The sequence below is a fragment of the Sebastes umbrosus genome, chromosome 14 (genome assembly GCF_015220745.1).
Source record: "Sebastes umbrosus isolate fSebUmb1 chromosome 14, fSebUmb1.pri, whole genome shotgun sequence".
Lineage (NCBI taxonomy): Eukaryota > Metazoa > Chordata > Actinopteri > Perciformes > Sebastidae > Sebastes > Sebastes umbrosus.
Genome location: NC_051282.1, coordinates 8,818,189 through 8,835,256, shown reverse-complemented (window position 1 = coordinate 8,835,256; position 17,068 = coordinate 8,818,189). Strand labels below are relative to the sequence as shown.

Here is a 17,068-nt window from a genome sequence, read left to right as displayed (position 1 = left end):
TACAGTAACTCATACCATATATATATATATATATATATATATAAATATATATATATATATATATCCTGATGCTTTCTTGGATTTTGAGAAGCATGATACAAATTAAGCCTTGGTCTCAATGGCTCACACATTTGCAAAACCTATATATAATACTTGATTTTTTTTTTTTTTTGCTTTTTCCTTATTTTTAAGCTTCTTTATGTGAACTTATAATAATAAGAATAAGAATATTAAAAAAAAGGAAGAATGATCTTGCTTGTTTCTATTGAATTAGCTGATTTTTCTCATTAAACTGTTCAAAGTTACTGTCATTGTCATTTTAGTAAAGAGATTTAATCATATTCTATGTAAAACAATTTCATATTTTACCAAGTTTTCATTCATTTGACTCCTGCATTCAAAACTTGACTTCAGTAACAAAAAAACATGTATTATCAGTAAAATGTATTCAAGTATTTTTAGTTAACTGATGTTGTGGTTTCCCTAAAGGGTCAATATTATGTCCATTTAAATGCTGCCACTGGACCTTTTTTTAACAATTATAATTTCCATTGATTTGTAACTCTGTTTAGAAAAGTGCTTTATTAAAAAAAGTTAAGATTATTTTTAGTTAGTTTTGTTAGTTTCCTCCAGGTTATCTCATTGTTTCTCTACTTAAAGTAGTATATTTTAAGAAGTCTGCTGTGTCAACTCTATATAAATCTGTCAATTGATTTTGTATTCTTCTGTGTATTCATGTTTTCATCCCATTTTCAGTGAACTGGTCAAATTAGTCAAAGCTCACTGAATAATCTCTGTGTTTGCATGTTTATTTTATGATCTTCTCACTCCAGACTGAAGAAAAACAAAACTTAACAGGTAAACAGATAACATGAAAAAAATTAAGAATCACACAATGATCAATTGCTACAAAAATACTGGATCCTACAATTCCCATAATACAACTCAACAGCATTTTTCATTAGACAGCCGATGCTTTCAAACTCCCTGCCCCCCGTTTATAAAGCAGGTTTTCTGTCAGATATTGCACACCTTAGGACAAACAGAGATGGAAATATTTTTTTTAGACATGTGCTATTGTACACTTAAGAAATTATTACAGAATATTAGAAATAAAAAAATATATATGTATTTTTAAATCTCAATTCTCTCTCTCTCTCTCTCCAGGCTCCGTCAGACTGGTGAATGAGCTGCAGGAGCTGCGGCTTTGATTTGGTTTCATTTTTGTTCTAATGAAACTCACTTGACTTTTTCCAGTAATGACACTTTTGTTTCAGTTCAGAGCCTGATGATGTCATGTTTGCGAGAGGAGCCAGTCACTGTGTTGGTATATGGAAGATGAAACTCAAGCAAGTCTTGAGAACTGAGTATAACTATGTGTATCATTATATTGCTTTTTCTACAACCTGGAGATCACCTGCTCAGGTTAGGTACTTGGTGACATTTGACATTTTTACAGTAAGGTACAGTTAAGGACTGGCTTGATGATTATGCATTCAGTATGTGTATATTTAACTGGAGAGAGGAGTGATGTTTTATTGACTGGAGGTAAGTCTCCATTAAAGATTCGTTAAGCAGTGATCACTACAGTCAGTGTAGTGCTTTAATGTCCATGGTTGTGGAGCTGGCTAGCGTTTCTTGTACTGGTTGCTGTTCAGTCCCATGACTCCGAAGGTGCAGCTGGCGATTCTCTCATAGAGAAGAAACATGAGTGCAGCAGTCAGCACCGTCTGCAGCAGCTTGGCCTCCAGGCCTTTAAACAGACCCAACATGCCATACTTCCTATAGAAGGCCACCAGGGTTGAAACAGAAAAAAACACATGTTAATCATTACTATCTGAAGAGAACTCTTAACATGTATTCATGCAGAAGGTATATTATGTATATTAATCTGTCTGCACACACAAAAGCCACAGAGAGAGCTGCCGTATTATGGTTTTATTAATAGAAGGTTAAGAAGACAAAGGTCAGACTGCAGGCAAATCTGATTTGTTTCTCAAATGAGTTCTTTGGGTTTGACTGTCCAGTTATTTGCAAGTGATCAGGAGCTGTAGGCCAGATGAATAAAGGCAATGTGTTCTCTCGTTCCTCACGGCAAAATGAAGTCATGCTGACAAAACATGTTCTACGTTACCGCGTCATTTAAAATGATGTAAAGGAAAAGTTTCAAATCAAGAGATATGCCCAGCTATGTATATTGTACTATTCATAGGGTAGAAAATTGTTTGTTTTCATCCAGATTACATCAAAGCAAGTGGATTCTAATCTAGATATGCCAAAACTAGATTTGGATTGCCAGTCTGAACACAGTCAAAGTGAATTTATCACGCTTTTTATACATATTTTATAGCAAATTTCTCGTAATTCAACTGCTATAAGGGCTCCAAGTCAAATGCATTCTTCTTCATTGCATTATGCCCTGTATGTAAATAAAGGAACTTAAATTGAGCCATAAGAGTGGACAAAATTAAAATTGCAAACTTATTTGAGAACCTTAATATGTGTGTTTTTGTGTGTGTGTGTGTGTGTGCGTGCACCCACCTCACTCTGTTGACCAATAGACACTTGATGGACCTTATACTGGACAGTAGTTTTGACTTGTCTGTTGACTCTTTGAACTGACCAAACTGTCAAAACAAAAAGAAGAAGAAAAAAAGATTCTTATCAAGTATTCTGATGGCATAGGCTTTTATTTGTAGAAAAAAATGGGAAAACTCTGTGAGGAGGGTTTTAATTATACATTTACAAAACCAACCACATGTCTCTTATTTTACATGTGTATAAAAAAACCCACAGGCACACACAGAACCTACCCTGAGAATGGACTGTATGGTCTGCAGTGGGTACGTAACAATGGTGGCAACAGCTTTGGCAACAGCGCCGATGATGAAGACCTCAACAGATGACAGCTTGGTGGGAGAAGAAGAAAACGTATTATCAGTGGAACAGTGGTAGCATAAAGGTCTGAGGAGTACGCTTGTGTAGAGGGTTTACAGGGTTCAAACGTCCACACTAACTGGTGAGGTGAATAATTAACAGTCCCCCCTCCTTCACCGTGACCATCTGATTATCCTTAGCTAATACATTTATCCACAATTTCTCCAGTGGACCACGAAAAATGTAAAAATGCATGAGGTATGAAATTGGGCATTTACACCAAAGTATCTGCTCCACAGTCTCGCTCTGCTTAAGACACACAAAAATCATGTGAACAGAATTACTGCATATCGAGTGTCTACTCATCCAGATGATGGGATGACCTGAAGTAACCTTGTTTACGTTTCCATTGTGCAAGTGCCGCATATGTGTGTGTTTTTCATTTATTTTATTACCATGATATGGCACTTACCAGTAATATTACTGTATTATTATATTATATTATATTATATTATGGGTATTCAGCGATCATTCTAACTCTTGTTTAAGGGAGACACCCCAGACAAAGACATAATTTTTCTTGCACTGGTCAATTTTGCTTCCACAATGTGGAATGTCCTCTTTCAGTCTACTGGACAGAAAACATCCAAAATACACATTAGGTGTTTACTTTACTATACTTTGTCTATTTGCATATTAGTTAATGCCTCATTTGCATATATTTAAACTTAAACTTTTTTTTTTTACCTTATTCACTTGTGTTTTGCAATTGGAATTGGACAATACATATCTTCAAAGGCCATTTTCTCAATGGGGGAAAGAGAAATCTCCACTTCAGTAGCAGTTACATTCACCAAACTTTCCAGTTTCATTCCTATCTATATTCTGAAGATTTTTACAGAGAGGTTTGTTCACATACTGTACTTTTCATAGCCTGATTTATAGAACAATTTATTCCTAAAAACATGGTGCGAATTGATTTATTTTATGGCTGTTAACATTATTATCTTATTCAGAAGTGATTAAAAAAAGATATCCAAAATCCCCTCTGAATCTGGCTTTATCCAATGTTTTTTGTAAATTGTAAATTTCTGTAAATGTATGCAAATTAGCACAAATTTGATAAGACAATGTCTCAATTGCATATTTAAACATACATTTTCAATACAAAAAATAATTGTCTTACTGTAAGTAATCAACTGGGGAAGTTTCATGGTGATACTTATTAGTTATATTTTTTACTCTATTCACCTGGGGTGTCTCACCTTTACATATTTTGGGCTTTTATAAACAGTTGATATTTTATGTTTCAATTTCCAGTGATGTTCAAAATGTGCTCACATGTTATATTTACTGTTACTGACATTTCTAATTGTAAAGTTTTTTTTGTTGTTTTTTTTATCATTTGTTTTTTTATGTAATCTGTAAAACACTTTGGGTTGCCTTTGGGTATGTGCTGTATAAATAGCTTTGCCTGGCCTCATCCTTTCCTTCAAATGTTTTTATTCTCCTGATCCCTCCCTCACCTGTCTCTGTTAACCACTCACCTCCCTGGGAACTCCTCTCCTCAGCTGCCTCTTCAGGCCTTCATAAATCATGAACTGGATGGCGGGGTTCAGCACCAGCAACAGAGACGGGAAGGTCCCGTTCCACAGCGCTCCCACGCCCTCATCACGGGTGATCTGCGCAAATGCATCTGAGAAAAATAAAAAGAACAGATCAGCCATGATTGGTGGCACTAAATGTGACTCACATACTGCAGGCCTGTGTGGTAAATAATTACTGACTCGGTGTAGCTTACAAAAACATAAGCATTTTCAGAGAATTTACCCAGAATGCCTGAGTAGTTGGTGGGTCGTATGTCTGCATTGCGAAACTTGGAACCCTGAAGCTTCAGCCTGGTGTTGACCACCCACAAAGGAGTGGTAATCAGTACGTTTACAACACCTAGAGACAAGGAGGCAGATGAAATTCAAGATAATTCATGAAGAACTGGATGTGGACTCAAATCTGAAATTGGATGGACTTTCTTGTCTCTAAAACAAGGCTTTTATGATAAACATGACCCTCTTACCTGCAGCAATGCCTATGAGTAAGTCAGTGCTTGGTGTCGACTGCTTTCCCCTCAGCCAGCTAGCCTTGAGGCTGTGGAAGCAGTAGAAGTAGACAAAGTTGGAGCAGCACAGGCTGCAGATGACCGGGAACCAACCTCTGTACGGAGCTAATCTGCAGGAAGGACAGCAAACACAGCGCAACATGCCTCAGATCCCTTCTTCTGATATATTGTTGTTGACACATCTTTTATTTGCACCTTTTCCAGTTTAGCTTGAAATGTGAGAGCTATTTGTGATGTGTGTGTTCATATATTTACATAAATTAACTGAAAAAGCCAAGACGTAGAATCAGCAACTACATCAAATGTGGTCTAATAACATTTTTTCACTCACAGTCCTTCCTCTTTGACAATATCTGCAAGAATGGCTGGAGTTGATTTAGCCTTCCTATTTTCATCAACTGAAAAAAAAAAAGACAACTTGTTATGAAGAACTACATTACATTGATAATTGTAAATAATACATCATGGCATCACTATTGTTTCTTGCCTTGTAGCCTCAGTCTGGCAGTATCAAGAGGGAAGAATACTGTCATGGCAGTCACACTTCCCTAGAAACAGAAGAAGAGACATATACAGTGTCTTTTTGTTCAATATGGAAAAAAATCTTACACCAAACTCCATTGAAAAATCTAATAATTTAAAGTATGTTTAGCACAAAACACGCACTAAGATAGAAAATCCTGTATTTTCTGAATAATCATAAAACATTATTCAATTCGTGATATGTAATGTCATCTATTGTCGAATGGAAAGGTTGGTCAAAACATTTCAATATTTACAAATCATAATCTATTTATTTAATAAGATAAGATAAGATAAGATATTCCTTTATTAGTCCCGCACTGGGGAAATTTGCAGTGTACAGCAGCAAAGGGGATAGAGCAAAAAACAAGATGCATCAGCTAACACAGAAAAAAAAGAGCTAAACAAAGTGTAACAAAATATGAACCATTTAAATAGAAGGAAGTATAAAAATAGGAGCAGTATATACAATATTTACAATAAACAGACTATTATCAAAATTGCACAAGTGGAAAATGATATTGCACAGTGAGAATGAATGAAATTTCACCTGAAAAATATCAGGTTATTGTCAGTTTTTGGTGTGTAAATGTGAGTGTAGTGTAGTGTAAGTTAAGTGTATGTTAGTGTAGTGTGAGTGTGAGTGTAGTGTAGTGTATGTTAGTGTAGTGTGAGTGTAGTGTGACTGTAGTGTATGTGAGTGTAGTGTGAGTGTAGTGTGAGTGTAGTGTAGTGTGGGTGTAGTGTGAGTGTAGTGAGTGTAGTGTAGTGTTGTGTAGTGTGAGTGTAGTGTAGTGTAGTGTAGTGTGAGTGTAGTGTGAGTGTAGTGTAGTGTGAGTGTAGTGTGGGTGTAATGTGAGTGTAGTGTAGTGTGGGTGTAGTGTGGATGTAGTGAGTGTAGTGTAGTGTAGTGTTGTGTAGTGTGAGTGTAGTGTAGTGTGAGTGTAGTGTAGTGTAGTGTGGGTGTAGTGTGAGTGTAGTGTAGTGTGGGTGTAGTGTGAGTGTAGTGTGGGTGTAGTGTGAGTGTAGTGTAGTGTGAGTGTAGTGTGGGTGTAGTGTTGTGTAGTGTGAGTGTAGTGTAGTGTGAGTGTAGTGTAGTGTTGTGTAGTGTGAGTGTAGTGTTGTGTAGTGTGAGTGTAGTGTAGTGTAGTGTAGTGTGAGTCTAGTGAGGTGTAGTGTTGTGTAGTGTGAGTGTAGTGTTGTGTAGTGTGAGTGTAGTGTAGTGTGGGTGTAGTGTGAGTGTAGTGTGAGTGTAGTGTAGTGTGGGTGTAGTGTAGTGTAGTGTGGGTGTAGTGTGAGTGTAGTGTAGTGTGGGTGTAGTGTGAGTGTAGTGTGGGTGTAGTGAGTGTAGTGTAGTGTAGTGTGAGTGTAGTGTAGTGTGAGTCTAGTGAGGTGTAGTGTTGTGTAGTGTGAGTGTAGTGTAGTGTTGTGTAGTGTGAGTGTAGTGTAGTGTAGTGTGAGTGTAGTGTAATGTAGTGTTGTGTAGTGAGTGTAGTGTAGTGTAGTCTAGTGAAGTGTAGTGTAGTGTGAGTGTAATGTGAGTGTAGTGTAGTGAAGTGTAGGTGTAGTGTAGTGCGAGTGTAGTATAGTGTAGTGTAAGTGTAGTGTAGTATAGTGTAGTGCGAGTGTAGTATAGTATAGTATAGTATAGTGTAGTGCGAGTGTAGTATAGTATAGTATAGTGTAGTATAGTGTAGTGTAGTGTAGTATAGTGTAGTGCGAGTGTAGTATAGTATAGTATAGTGTAGTGCGAGTGTAGTATAGTATAGTATAGTGTAGTATAGTGTAGTGTAGTGTGAGTGTAGTGTAGTATAGTGTAGTTTGAGTGTAGTGTAGTATAGTGCGATTGTAGTGTAGTGTAGTGTAATGTAGTATAGTGTGAGTGTAGTGTAGTGTAGTGTAATGTGAGTGTAGTGTAGTGAAGTGTAAGTGTAGTGTAGTGCGAGTGTAGTATAGTATAGTATAGTGTAGTGTAGTGCGAGTGTAGTATAGTATAGTATAGTATAGTATAGTGTAGTGTAGTGTAGTGTGAGTGTAGTTTGAGTGTAGTGTAGTGTAAGTGTAGTGTAGTATAGTATAGTATAGTGCGATTGTAGTATAGTGTAGTGTGAGTGTAGTGTAGTGTAGTGTAATGTACTGTAGTGTGAGTGGTGTACTGGGAGCAGTGCTGGTTGTGGAGTCTGACTAATACGTATGTATGTAATAATATATTATGTGGTGCACTCAGCTCTAAAACACAGGGATATGTTAAACTGAGTTTTGTGTGGAAGATTTAAAGCGTACGAACACTAACTATATACCTACAGCTACTCACATTATACACTTATCAGAGAAATGAATAGTGAAAGTAAAGCTAACTCACCACAGCTCCTGATACAGCATGAACCAAACTCTCATACGAGAACACCGAGAAGCTCATTTTGAACGATGTTATTCATTCATTTAAAACTACAAACCTTTTTGCTCGACTAAAATCAACCTAATGGCAATTTTTTAAACTCCTATTTGTAAAAGAAACCAGCTGTCACGCCCGTTATGCCTTCACTGTTTTGAATGCCTCACTTCCTTGTGGCTGACTTGTAGACGTTTTTTCTACAGAGCACAGGGGCATTCTGGGTAATGTAGTGCTATTCATTGGGGTTAGTTTTAACCATCAACATCTGTCATTCATTGTTATTTTACCTTTTAGGGATATTTACAGGATCAGTCTGAGCAGGTATTAAGGAACAAGGTCCTAATAGAAGTTGGATGACTTATTTCATTATAGGCTATGACATTCTGCATTTAACCAGTAGTATTTGTGTTATTAGTTTTTAGTATTTATGTTAATAGATAATTCATACGACACTTTCTTACACAAAAAGTGCAATAAACAAGTGCAATACCTCAATCATATATCTTATACTGTATATACTGTATATGTTCTTAATATGCCTTGTACAAAGTATTTCCTTTTATAATTGTAATATAACTTATTATTTTTAATGGAGCTTCCCAGCAAAAAGCATTTCACACAATTGTACTTGTATAACCGTCATGACAATAAACATCTTGAATCTTGAATCTTGAATCTTGAATCTTGTATTAATGAAGATGCTGCTCAAGCTCCTGAGCACGATGGACAATCACTTTCACCCTCTGAAAACATTTAGGGATGAACAAGGGGGCACCTTCATCAGGTTCAATTTTGGTTCACAGTAACCCAGTAATTAAGTACCATAAATACACCCTTCTATTCATCTGTTCTTATTGACTGGATTACAGTTTACCCGCAGTTACTGTAACATTCCTGAGGGTTGCAGCAGAGGACCATTTATTAATGAATTACTCCCTATGGTCATTTATGTGATGATGATGCATCTTTTTTATTGCAAGGAATCCATACTAGTTTTGGTATAACTGTGTAGATATTGATATTATAGATTGTTATTGGTATTGTAAAAGGTACACGGTCGTTTTTATTTATTTTATTTCACTTGTATTTTATTAAGAATATATCACTACAGTATCACAATGTTAAGTTTTAAGTAGGTCAACTCGAGTCAGATCCAAGTGAAAATGATAAATTCAAAAGGCCCTCAGTTCTAATTTATGGCCTCGGTTCACGTGACGTCACCGTCCTGTTTCCAAGACTACCACTGACGCACGTGCACGCATGTGCGTGAGTGAGAGAGATGATTGACAGTTAAGAGATGATATTAATTATTGGACTTCTGAGTAGTTAGTATGATATTTCGTTGTCTCTATAAACTTCCAGAAACTCCTGCAGCAGACCTGAATGCGTCTATATGCTGATGATAAACACACTTTGTGACTGGTTTATTAATTATTGATTCATGCAAATTACAGAGACAAACGTGTTCTCAGTATTGTCAATAGATTGTTTATTTGAGTTTCCATCTGTTCAGAAAACGTTATTTCCGTGGCTTTTTGGCCGATGCGCACACACAAGACCTGCTAAGACCTAGAAATACTTTGTTACAAGTATGCATTCAAAATTTTAAGTAGTAAGTCATTTTAAGCAACAGCAAAAAAGTATTAGCATCAAAATATACTCAAAGTACCAAAAGTACTCATTATGCAGAATAATATATATTACTGTGTTATAATGATTGATGCATTAATGTGTTCATCACTTTGCTGTTGCAGCTGGTAAACATGGTGTTAATATTAATTATCTATATATATTTATTATATTTTTATATAGATTATTTATGTTATATGAATAGCTTAACCTATAATAATATATCATAACTTATTAGTTCATTGATATTTTGTAGGGCTGCAGCTACCGATTATTTTCATTATCGATTAATCTGCCGACCATTCTTTTCAATTAATTGATAATTGTTTAGTCTAAGAAACGCCCAAAAAATTTCAGAAAATGTCCATCACAACTTCACAGAGCCAAACGTAACGTCTTCAAATGTCCTTTTGTTCGACCAAAAGTCCAAACACCAAAAAAAATTAGTTTATAATGAGTGTTCACTATTTCTGCTTGAAAAAAGACTGAAACGATTATCAAAATACTATAGTTGCCTATTATTTTTCAGTCAAATGACTCATCGATTAATCGATTAATCGTTTCAGCTCTAATATTTTACATTAATAATCGGAATCTGTAAAGTAACTAAAGTTATCAAATAAATCTGGTGGAGTAAAAAGTACAATATTTTGCTTCCAAAATGTAGTGGAGTAGAAGTATAGAGAGGCATAAAATGGAAACACTCAAGTAAAGTATAAGTACCTCAAAACTGTACTTAAGTACAGTACTTGAGTAAATGTACTTAGTTACTTTCCACCACTGCCTGTAATGCAGGAGTGAAACTGCACAGGCATGCCACTGGAATAAGTATGAGCTGGATGGTGTTGCTGCCTTATGCTATGTGCAGTAACAGGTAGCAGGAGCTCTGTGGGGCCTCAGAGCTCAACAAATCATATTTAGGCAGTTGCTGAATTTGTACTCCAGGATATTCAGTTCCATTAGCTGAATAAGTAATGATTTAGAGATTTGTTCAACCATTTTTTTTTTTGCTTTTTAGTTTAGTACTGAACCAAGATTCATTTGTAGACATCTGTTGCTACTTTGATATAATCTTTTCTTTATGTTGAAACAGTTTGATTCAAAGCAGCAAATCAACAAAATGCACAGAAACATAAAGTGTAGTAGGGTATATGCTTTTACATGGGACTCCATGTATGTTACAGGCATGCAGCGTATATGACAACACATGATCTTACCAACATTTGGACAATTCCTGCTGCTCTGGCTCCCCTATCAGTCATCTGTTTCTACAGTATATAGCACAGACATGTGACAAAAAATCACAAATTTAAAATTCTAACATTTTTGAAGGAGGGAATGTGTGTTAGAAAAATGTATGGCACCAACCCAACCCCTCACTTATCAACATGAAACTTGAGCAAGGCACTTATTTCTCAGCTACTGCGGTGGCTCACTGTACAAGACTGGTTATAGTGGGCAGGTCCCAGTTGCTTGAATTGTTTAAGAAAGCAGCAGTTCACATGCTCACACGGCTTTTCTAACACATACATGTTTGTAACTGGTTTGTGAGGGAATTAAAGGGAACATTTGGCACTTTTTATGTGGCTGTCCAGTCAGTGTTGATAGTAAATGTAGTCCATTGAAGCAAAAAGATCCTCAGTGTTTTGCTATATCGACCAAGGAAGCGGAGTTCTCCTGCTACCCAATCTGTTGTTCTTCCTGTATCCAGTGATGTGAAAGTGACGTGCTTGGTGGTAAGAAAGAACTTACAGAACAGAAGTTGTACGGTTGTATTTTTCTGTTTAGGTGTAACAATATTTCCTTTATTGACATTTTGGGAGTTTATTCTGTTTATTTATCAGACTAAAAGAGAGCTTGTGTAATGTAGCGTACTCGCCGCTTGTACGCAATGCATCCGGCTACATCTGCAGCAGGAGAAATCAGCTTTCTCGGTCAATAAAGCACGCACTTGGGAATTTATTTCTTCAGTGGATTACATTTACCATCAGCACTGATTGGACATCCACATAAAAGGTGGAGAATCTTCAATAGTTCACTTCCATGTACGCCATTTAAAAGCAACGCGGGTTGTCAGTGAGATGGAGCATGCATGCTCAACGTGGCCTTCATATGTAAATAGCTAAAATAAATTAAAATATATAATAACACAATCAGTCTCCAGCCCATTCACTGAGCCACTCCTGACACTGCCTCCTCTGCTCCTCACTCTCCTCCTCAGTCCTCTGTTCCCGGCGTCCTTTCCTCCTCTCCTCGTCCCTTCTCACCCTCTCTCTCTTCTCCTCTTTGGTCTTCCTGTCCTGCTCCACAATCTGCTCCAGCAGCGCCTCCACAGTGGCCTCCAGTGTCCGTAATGAGCGCTGCGGGAGCCACTTGGGATCCGACGTTGGGAGAAAGGGGTCTCCAGCGGAGACGTGCAGGGGCTCAGGTTCCAGGGGAATGTGGAGGAGATGGGCGTGCAGCATCATGCGGTAGGGGGCTTCATCGGCTCCCGAGCTGTAGGTGAAGTCCCCGACAATGAGGTGGCCTATTGCGCTGCAGTGGACCCTTAACTGGTGGGTTCGGCCTGGAGGGAAAAGTGGCAGCGAGGAGCCAGAAAGGGAGAAAGCCATTTCATGAAATAATATACAAGGTCAAGATAATCCTTTCTCTATAGACCTTTCTCTGGTAATAGCCGGGTTTCCACCAAGAAGTTCCTGGTAATTTAAGTCCCGGGACTACTTTTCAAGGAACTAAAGGTTCCTTCAGCCCACTGCTGTCTGCGATTCCATAGCGGTCTAAAGACCTGCAAAGATTAGGCAAATTAGTCCGCTGACATATGAAATAGCAACATGACATGGGACGGGGAAAGTTCCTGTGGTGGAAACAGGGCTATAGTAGAAAAGAGGGAAAGGTGCTACACTGGTGTAATTATTTAGAAGTAAGATGACACAGTATGCTAAATTAATCAGTGATGGACTATTCATCTTTCACATCCTTTGGCTGATGTGGCATGTACTCTACGATGAGGCCGTTTTACCTGAGGTGAGCTGTATCCAATACCAACAACCATCATCAAATGTCCAGGCAAGTTTAAAAGAAACTATGTAAATATCAAATATAAATACAGTATATTCCATTGTCTGGCTAGTCATTGGACTTTATTTCCAATTTTAAAAGAGAGAAAACTTGACGACTGTTCCAGAAATGTAAACTTTCTCTAGTACTGTCCAGATAAGATTTGTTTCTAAATAAGGTGAAAAGAAGAAATTTGTCATTTCCCTTATATGAAAAGAAGCAAATGAGTGTTGTTACCAGTGAGCGGCTTCAGTAGCACCTTGGTGACAGGCTCTCCATCATACAACCCATACTCCAACACCATCAGCTCAGTCTGGCAAGGCTTGGGGTTCTCACAACCTGATGCCAGAAGGAAGAAAATAAAGTAAGTAGTTCAATCATACCAAGCCTGCATCATCAAGTATTCAACAATTAATTTCCATCACTATTGGTCATTTTAAACTCTATGTGTGTATATCTACTTAGTTTTTCAACTTCATGTGTATGATTTCACTATGTGTTCTGTGTGGACAAAAATTTACTGAACAAAATTTGGGGTTTGCAGTCAGAATTAAAAAATTTAAAACATCTTAAAACACACACACCTTCAGTTCCCTCGATACACATCATGTGTGTTTTTCCCTCTGAGGAGTTCTTGCCAATGGAGAAGTCCAATGTTTGTGTCTCTTTTTCCACCCAGCCACGTACCTGGGAAGCAAAACATTTGGAATTTATTTAGGGCTGCAACTAATGATTATTTTCATTGTCAGTGTTTCCCAAAGCCCAAAATGACATCCTCAAATGTCTTGTTTTGTCCACAACTCAAAGATATTCAGTTTACTGTCATAGAGGAGTAAAGAAACCAGAAAATATTCATATTTAAGACGCTGGAATCAGAGAATTTTTACCTTTTTTTTTCTTAAAAAATTACTCAAACCGATTAATCGATTATCAAAATAGTCTGCGATTAATTTAACAGTTGACAACTAATCGATTAATCATTGCAGCTCTAAATTTATTTTATTTCCTTACTTCTTATGCAGTATCACATACAGACAGACATATGGTGATAACTCTGTTGTGTGCATGTGTGTCAACTGTGTGTTGTGTTCCATACCAGAGCGAGGTAGGCTTTGGTGACGGTGCGGTCCTTAAAGCAGCGGTAAGCCCGGCCGGCAGCCGCCTTATTCAGGGCGACACAAAGAGCTCCACTTGTGGAGAAATCCAACTGATGACAGAACCTGTTGGGAGGGAGAGAAACGTGATGAGACTCTTTATGAGCGTGATGGATGTGACCTGATGTAGTTAGTATTAGTGTGATTCTGACCTGAATCCATAGTAGGTGCTAGGGTCTGCCAGCTGAGGGAAGCGATGGCGAAGTTGCGCCTGCACGGTGTGTTTCTCGTACCACATCTTGCTGTCGATGCGGATGTCCCAGTGCTTGTCCACCACGATGTAGTCATCGCTCTGGTACAGCACATGCAGGCTCTCCAGGCTGGCAGACTCAGTGGTCATCATGAACAGCGATTAACTGACATCCAGCCCTGCAGACACAAGGTGGTTGTCTTGTCTTGATATTTCACGGTGTAACATGGAGTATAAATACTACAGTGTAAAAACTATCAAAAGTATTATCAGCAAAATGCACTTGCGGTAACACGAGTAAAGTATTCATTATGGACAATGTCCCCTTTCATACCGATATATTATTGCATTACTATTACTGATGCCTTGATGTGTAGGAAGCATTTCATGTTGCAGCTGGTTGAGACGGAGTTAAACTAAATTATTTCATATACTGTTGGATACTTTACTCTGTCACAATGTGTCATATGTTATAAACTAATCAAGTTTCAATATACAGAGTAATGAGGTTTAAACCAATGTAGTTACTTCCACCAGTGGAATCAGGCAGTGGGTGTGGTTCAAAGTTACAGTTTTTTTCGAAACGGTCTTTTCAATCTCTAAACTGTAAGTGCAATTGTTACAACTGTTTGATGAGACATCACAACTCTACTGCATGTCTGCAAAAGGTAGTAACTCACCCAAAACACTTAATTCATGCTTCAAAACCCCTAGTTATTGTGTCAGTAAGTTGGCCACCAAAACGAAAAGTTGTTTTTTTATCGTGTGAGCCGTACTGGTCAAAGTGTTTACATGTTTTTTCACCATGATAGTAGACTGGAAATGTTTCTTACATGCAACCTTCTGGTTTGTTCTATTGTTTTTATTGACACCGACTACTTGTTGTACTATACAAGACTGTCAATTTTGTCTGGCTGAATGCTGTTGTGTATCACACTGAGCTTTTTAAATTTCCCATTTCAACAGCAGGTCAAAGTTTACTGGGAAAAGTCAATACTATACAATACTGTAGTACACAGAAACAGGATATGCACATTTGTATGTTTACAGTACATGTATTTGTGTAGCAATGTGTTACATGTATTATAAACAAATTCACCTTTGTGCTTTCATGTAAAGGCATACAGTGAAAAGACAATTTGCCACAAAATGACATCCATGCCAAAAATCAAATGAAATGTGAGCCGTAGTGTTGACCACTCACATTTAATTTTGGTGGCATTAGCCAACTTACTGACACAATAACTAGGGTTTTGAAGCATGAATGAAATGTTTTGGGTGGGTTACTACCTTTTGCAGACATGACATATAATAAAATGTTCCCATTAAACAGTTGTGACAATTGCACTTACAGTTTAGAGAAAGTTAAAACTGTTTAAAGAAAATGAGTCAAAGCGATTGAGAAAAGCTGTAAATACATGTTTACGACTGTGAGAGGAACAGGTAGCTTGTAATTAGTAGCCCCTGTTGTGCCTGAGCCCTGAGGTAATGTTAGTCTCCCTGTCTAATAAATGCCTGTCAAAAAGCACAAATACCTTGTAGTGACACCAGCTCAGCTATCAAATAGACGGGAAAGCAACTTGTTGGTTAGGTGGCAGCAGATGATGCTCTGGTTAGCATCATGTTAGCATGTTAGCATCGTTGGTTTGCTAGCCACTGTGTGCTAACACCACCACCAGGATAACTAGCTATTATTATATATATATTGTATAACTAGCTATTTGTTAGCATCATAATACTGCGACGGTCTGGATAACTCACCTTGAATACCGAGCCAAGACTAGTATGTGGTATATTCCTTCGACATACCCAGAGTAAGCGTTCATTTACAGGGAAACACACAGATGTAAACAAAACCACAACATGTACCGGGCTGTGCCGTGGGCTGCGCAATGCCCTACTGCGCAGCTTCTTCTTCTTTGGATGTGGCGGATAACAAACAGCGCAGCGTCACCTACTGCAGGCTGGGAGGTGTAACAACATGGTTCTGTCTGTGTCTGAGTTGGGGTTTTATAGTCTAAGTATATAGTATTTAAGTCTAATGCACTGAGGGCCAAAGTGCAAATGTACTACGAAGTATTAGGGCCACATTGAGGGAAAAAAACATCTGTGATTTACAGAATAAAGTCATAATATTATGAGAAGAAAGTCGTAGTGTTACGAGAATAAAGTCATAACTTAACAAGAAAAAAGGTCGTAATATTATGAGAATAAAGTCATAACTTTACGAGAAAAAAATTTTAATATTACGAGAATAAAGTCATAACTTTACAAGAATAAAAGTCGTAATTTACGAGAATAAAGTCATAACTTTACGAGAAAAAAAGTCGTAATATTATGAGAATAAAGTCATAACTTTACGAGAAAAAAAGTCGTAATATTATGAGAATAAAGTCATAACTTTACGAGAAAAAAAGTCGTAATTTACGAGAATAAAGTCATAACTTTACGAGAAAAAAAGTCGTAATATTACGAGAATAAAGTCATAACTTTACGAGAAAAAAAGTCGGAATATTATGAGAATAAAGTCATAACTTTACGAGAAAAAAAGTCGTAATTTACGAGAATAAAGTCATAACTTTACGAGAAAAAAAGTCGTAATATTATGAGAATAAAGTCATAACTTTACGAGAAAAAAAGTCGTAATATTACGAGAATAAAGTCACAACTTTACGAGAAAAAAAGTCGTAATATTACGAGAATAAAGTCATAACTTTACGAGAAAAAAAGTCGTAATATTACGAGAATAAAGTCATAACTTTACGAGAATAAAAGTCGTAATTTACGAGAATAAAGTCATAACTTTACGAGAAAAAAAGTCGTAATATTATGAGAATAAAGTCATAACTTTACGAGAAAAAAAGTCATAATATTACGAGAATAAAGTCATAACTTTTATGAGAAAAAAAGTCATAATATTACGAGAATAAAGTCATAAATTTATGAGAAAAAAATAAAATAACATGTAATATTATTACTTTATATATTATGACTTTATTCTTGGAATATTATGACTTTATTTTTCCCCTCAATGTGGCCCTAATACTCCGTCGTACCGTAGACCTACAATAATGATAAATAAAAATGAAAATGTAAACAAAAAAAAGTTATTCATTTCCAGTTTTAAA

The 17,068-nt window shown here is 37.0% G+C and overlaps 2 protein-coding genes across 3 annotated transcripts; both read right to left on the bottom strand.

Moving 5' to 3' along the window:
* Nucleotides 1–788: 788 nt before the first annotated feature.
* On the bottom strand, nt 789–15,859 carry rpusd1 (RNA pseudouridine synthase domain containing 1). 2 transcript variants are annotated; one of them, XM_037792509.1, is made up of 7 exons: nt 15,702–15,859; nt 13,903–14,119; nt 13,693–13,816; nt 13,181–13,283; nt 12,834–12,935; nt 11,807–12,105; nt 789–1,161 (listed from the first exon to the last, which is right to left on the bottom strand). In XM_037792509.1, exons 2-7 carry the CDS (start codon nt 14,091–14,093, stop codon nt 1,135–1,137), a joined length of 846 nt encoding a protein of 281 aa, XP_037648437.1. In that variant the 5' UTR covers nt 14,094–14,119; nt 15,702–15,859; the 3' UTR covers nt 789–1,134. The 2 variants fall into 2 exon arrangements, with proteins under 2 accessions (XP_037648437.1, XP_037648436.1); XM_037792508.1 differs by lacking the exon at nt 789–1,161 and having other exon boundaries at nt 10,678–12,105; nt 15,702–15,857.
* On the bottom strand, nt 792–8,085 carry slc25a17 (solute carrier family 25 member 17). Its single transcript, XM_037792507.1, has 9 exons — nt 7,878–8,085; nt 5,481–5,541; nt 5,325–5,391; nt 4,952–5,103; nt 4,708–4,824; nt 4,425–4,573; nt 2,814–2,909; nt 2,542–2,627; nt 792–1,782 (listed from the first exon to the last, which is right to left on the bottom strand). The coding sequence occupies exons 1-9, from the start codon at nt 7,932–7,934 to the stop codon at nt 1,629–1,631; spliced, it is 939 nt and encodes a 312-aa protein (XP_037648435.1). The 5' UTR covers nt 7,935–8,085; the 3' UTR covers nt 792–1,628.
* Nucleotides 15,860–17,068: the final 1,209 nt, after the last annotated feature.

Coding starts and splice junctions, on each gene's coding strand:
- slc25a17 (XM_037792507.1), bottom strand. CDS start 7,934: ATGAGCTTCTCGGTGTTCTCGTATGAGAGTTTGGTTCATGCTGTATCA. Junction 2,910..4,424: donor GGAGAGGAGTTCCCAGGGAG/GTGAGTGGTTAA, acceptor TCTCCCACCAAG/CTGTCATCTGTTGAGGTCTT. Junction 1,783..2,541: donor CTATTGGTCAACAGAGTGAG/GTGGGTGCACGC, acceptor GGCCTTCTATAG/GAAGTATGGCATGTTGGGTC.
- rpusd1 (XM_037792508.1), bottom strand. CDS start 14,093: ATGATGACCACTGAGTCTGCCAGCCTGGAGAGCCTGCATGTGCTGTAC. Junction 12,936..13,180: donor GTGTATCGAGGGAACTGAAG/GTGTGTGTGTTT, acceptor TTCTGGCATCAG/GTTGTGAGAACCCCAAGCCT. Junction 12,106..12,833: donor GCTACTGAAGCCGCTCACTG/GTAACAACACTC, acceptor TTTTCCCTCCAG/GCCGAACCCACCAGTTAAGG.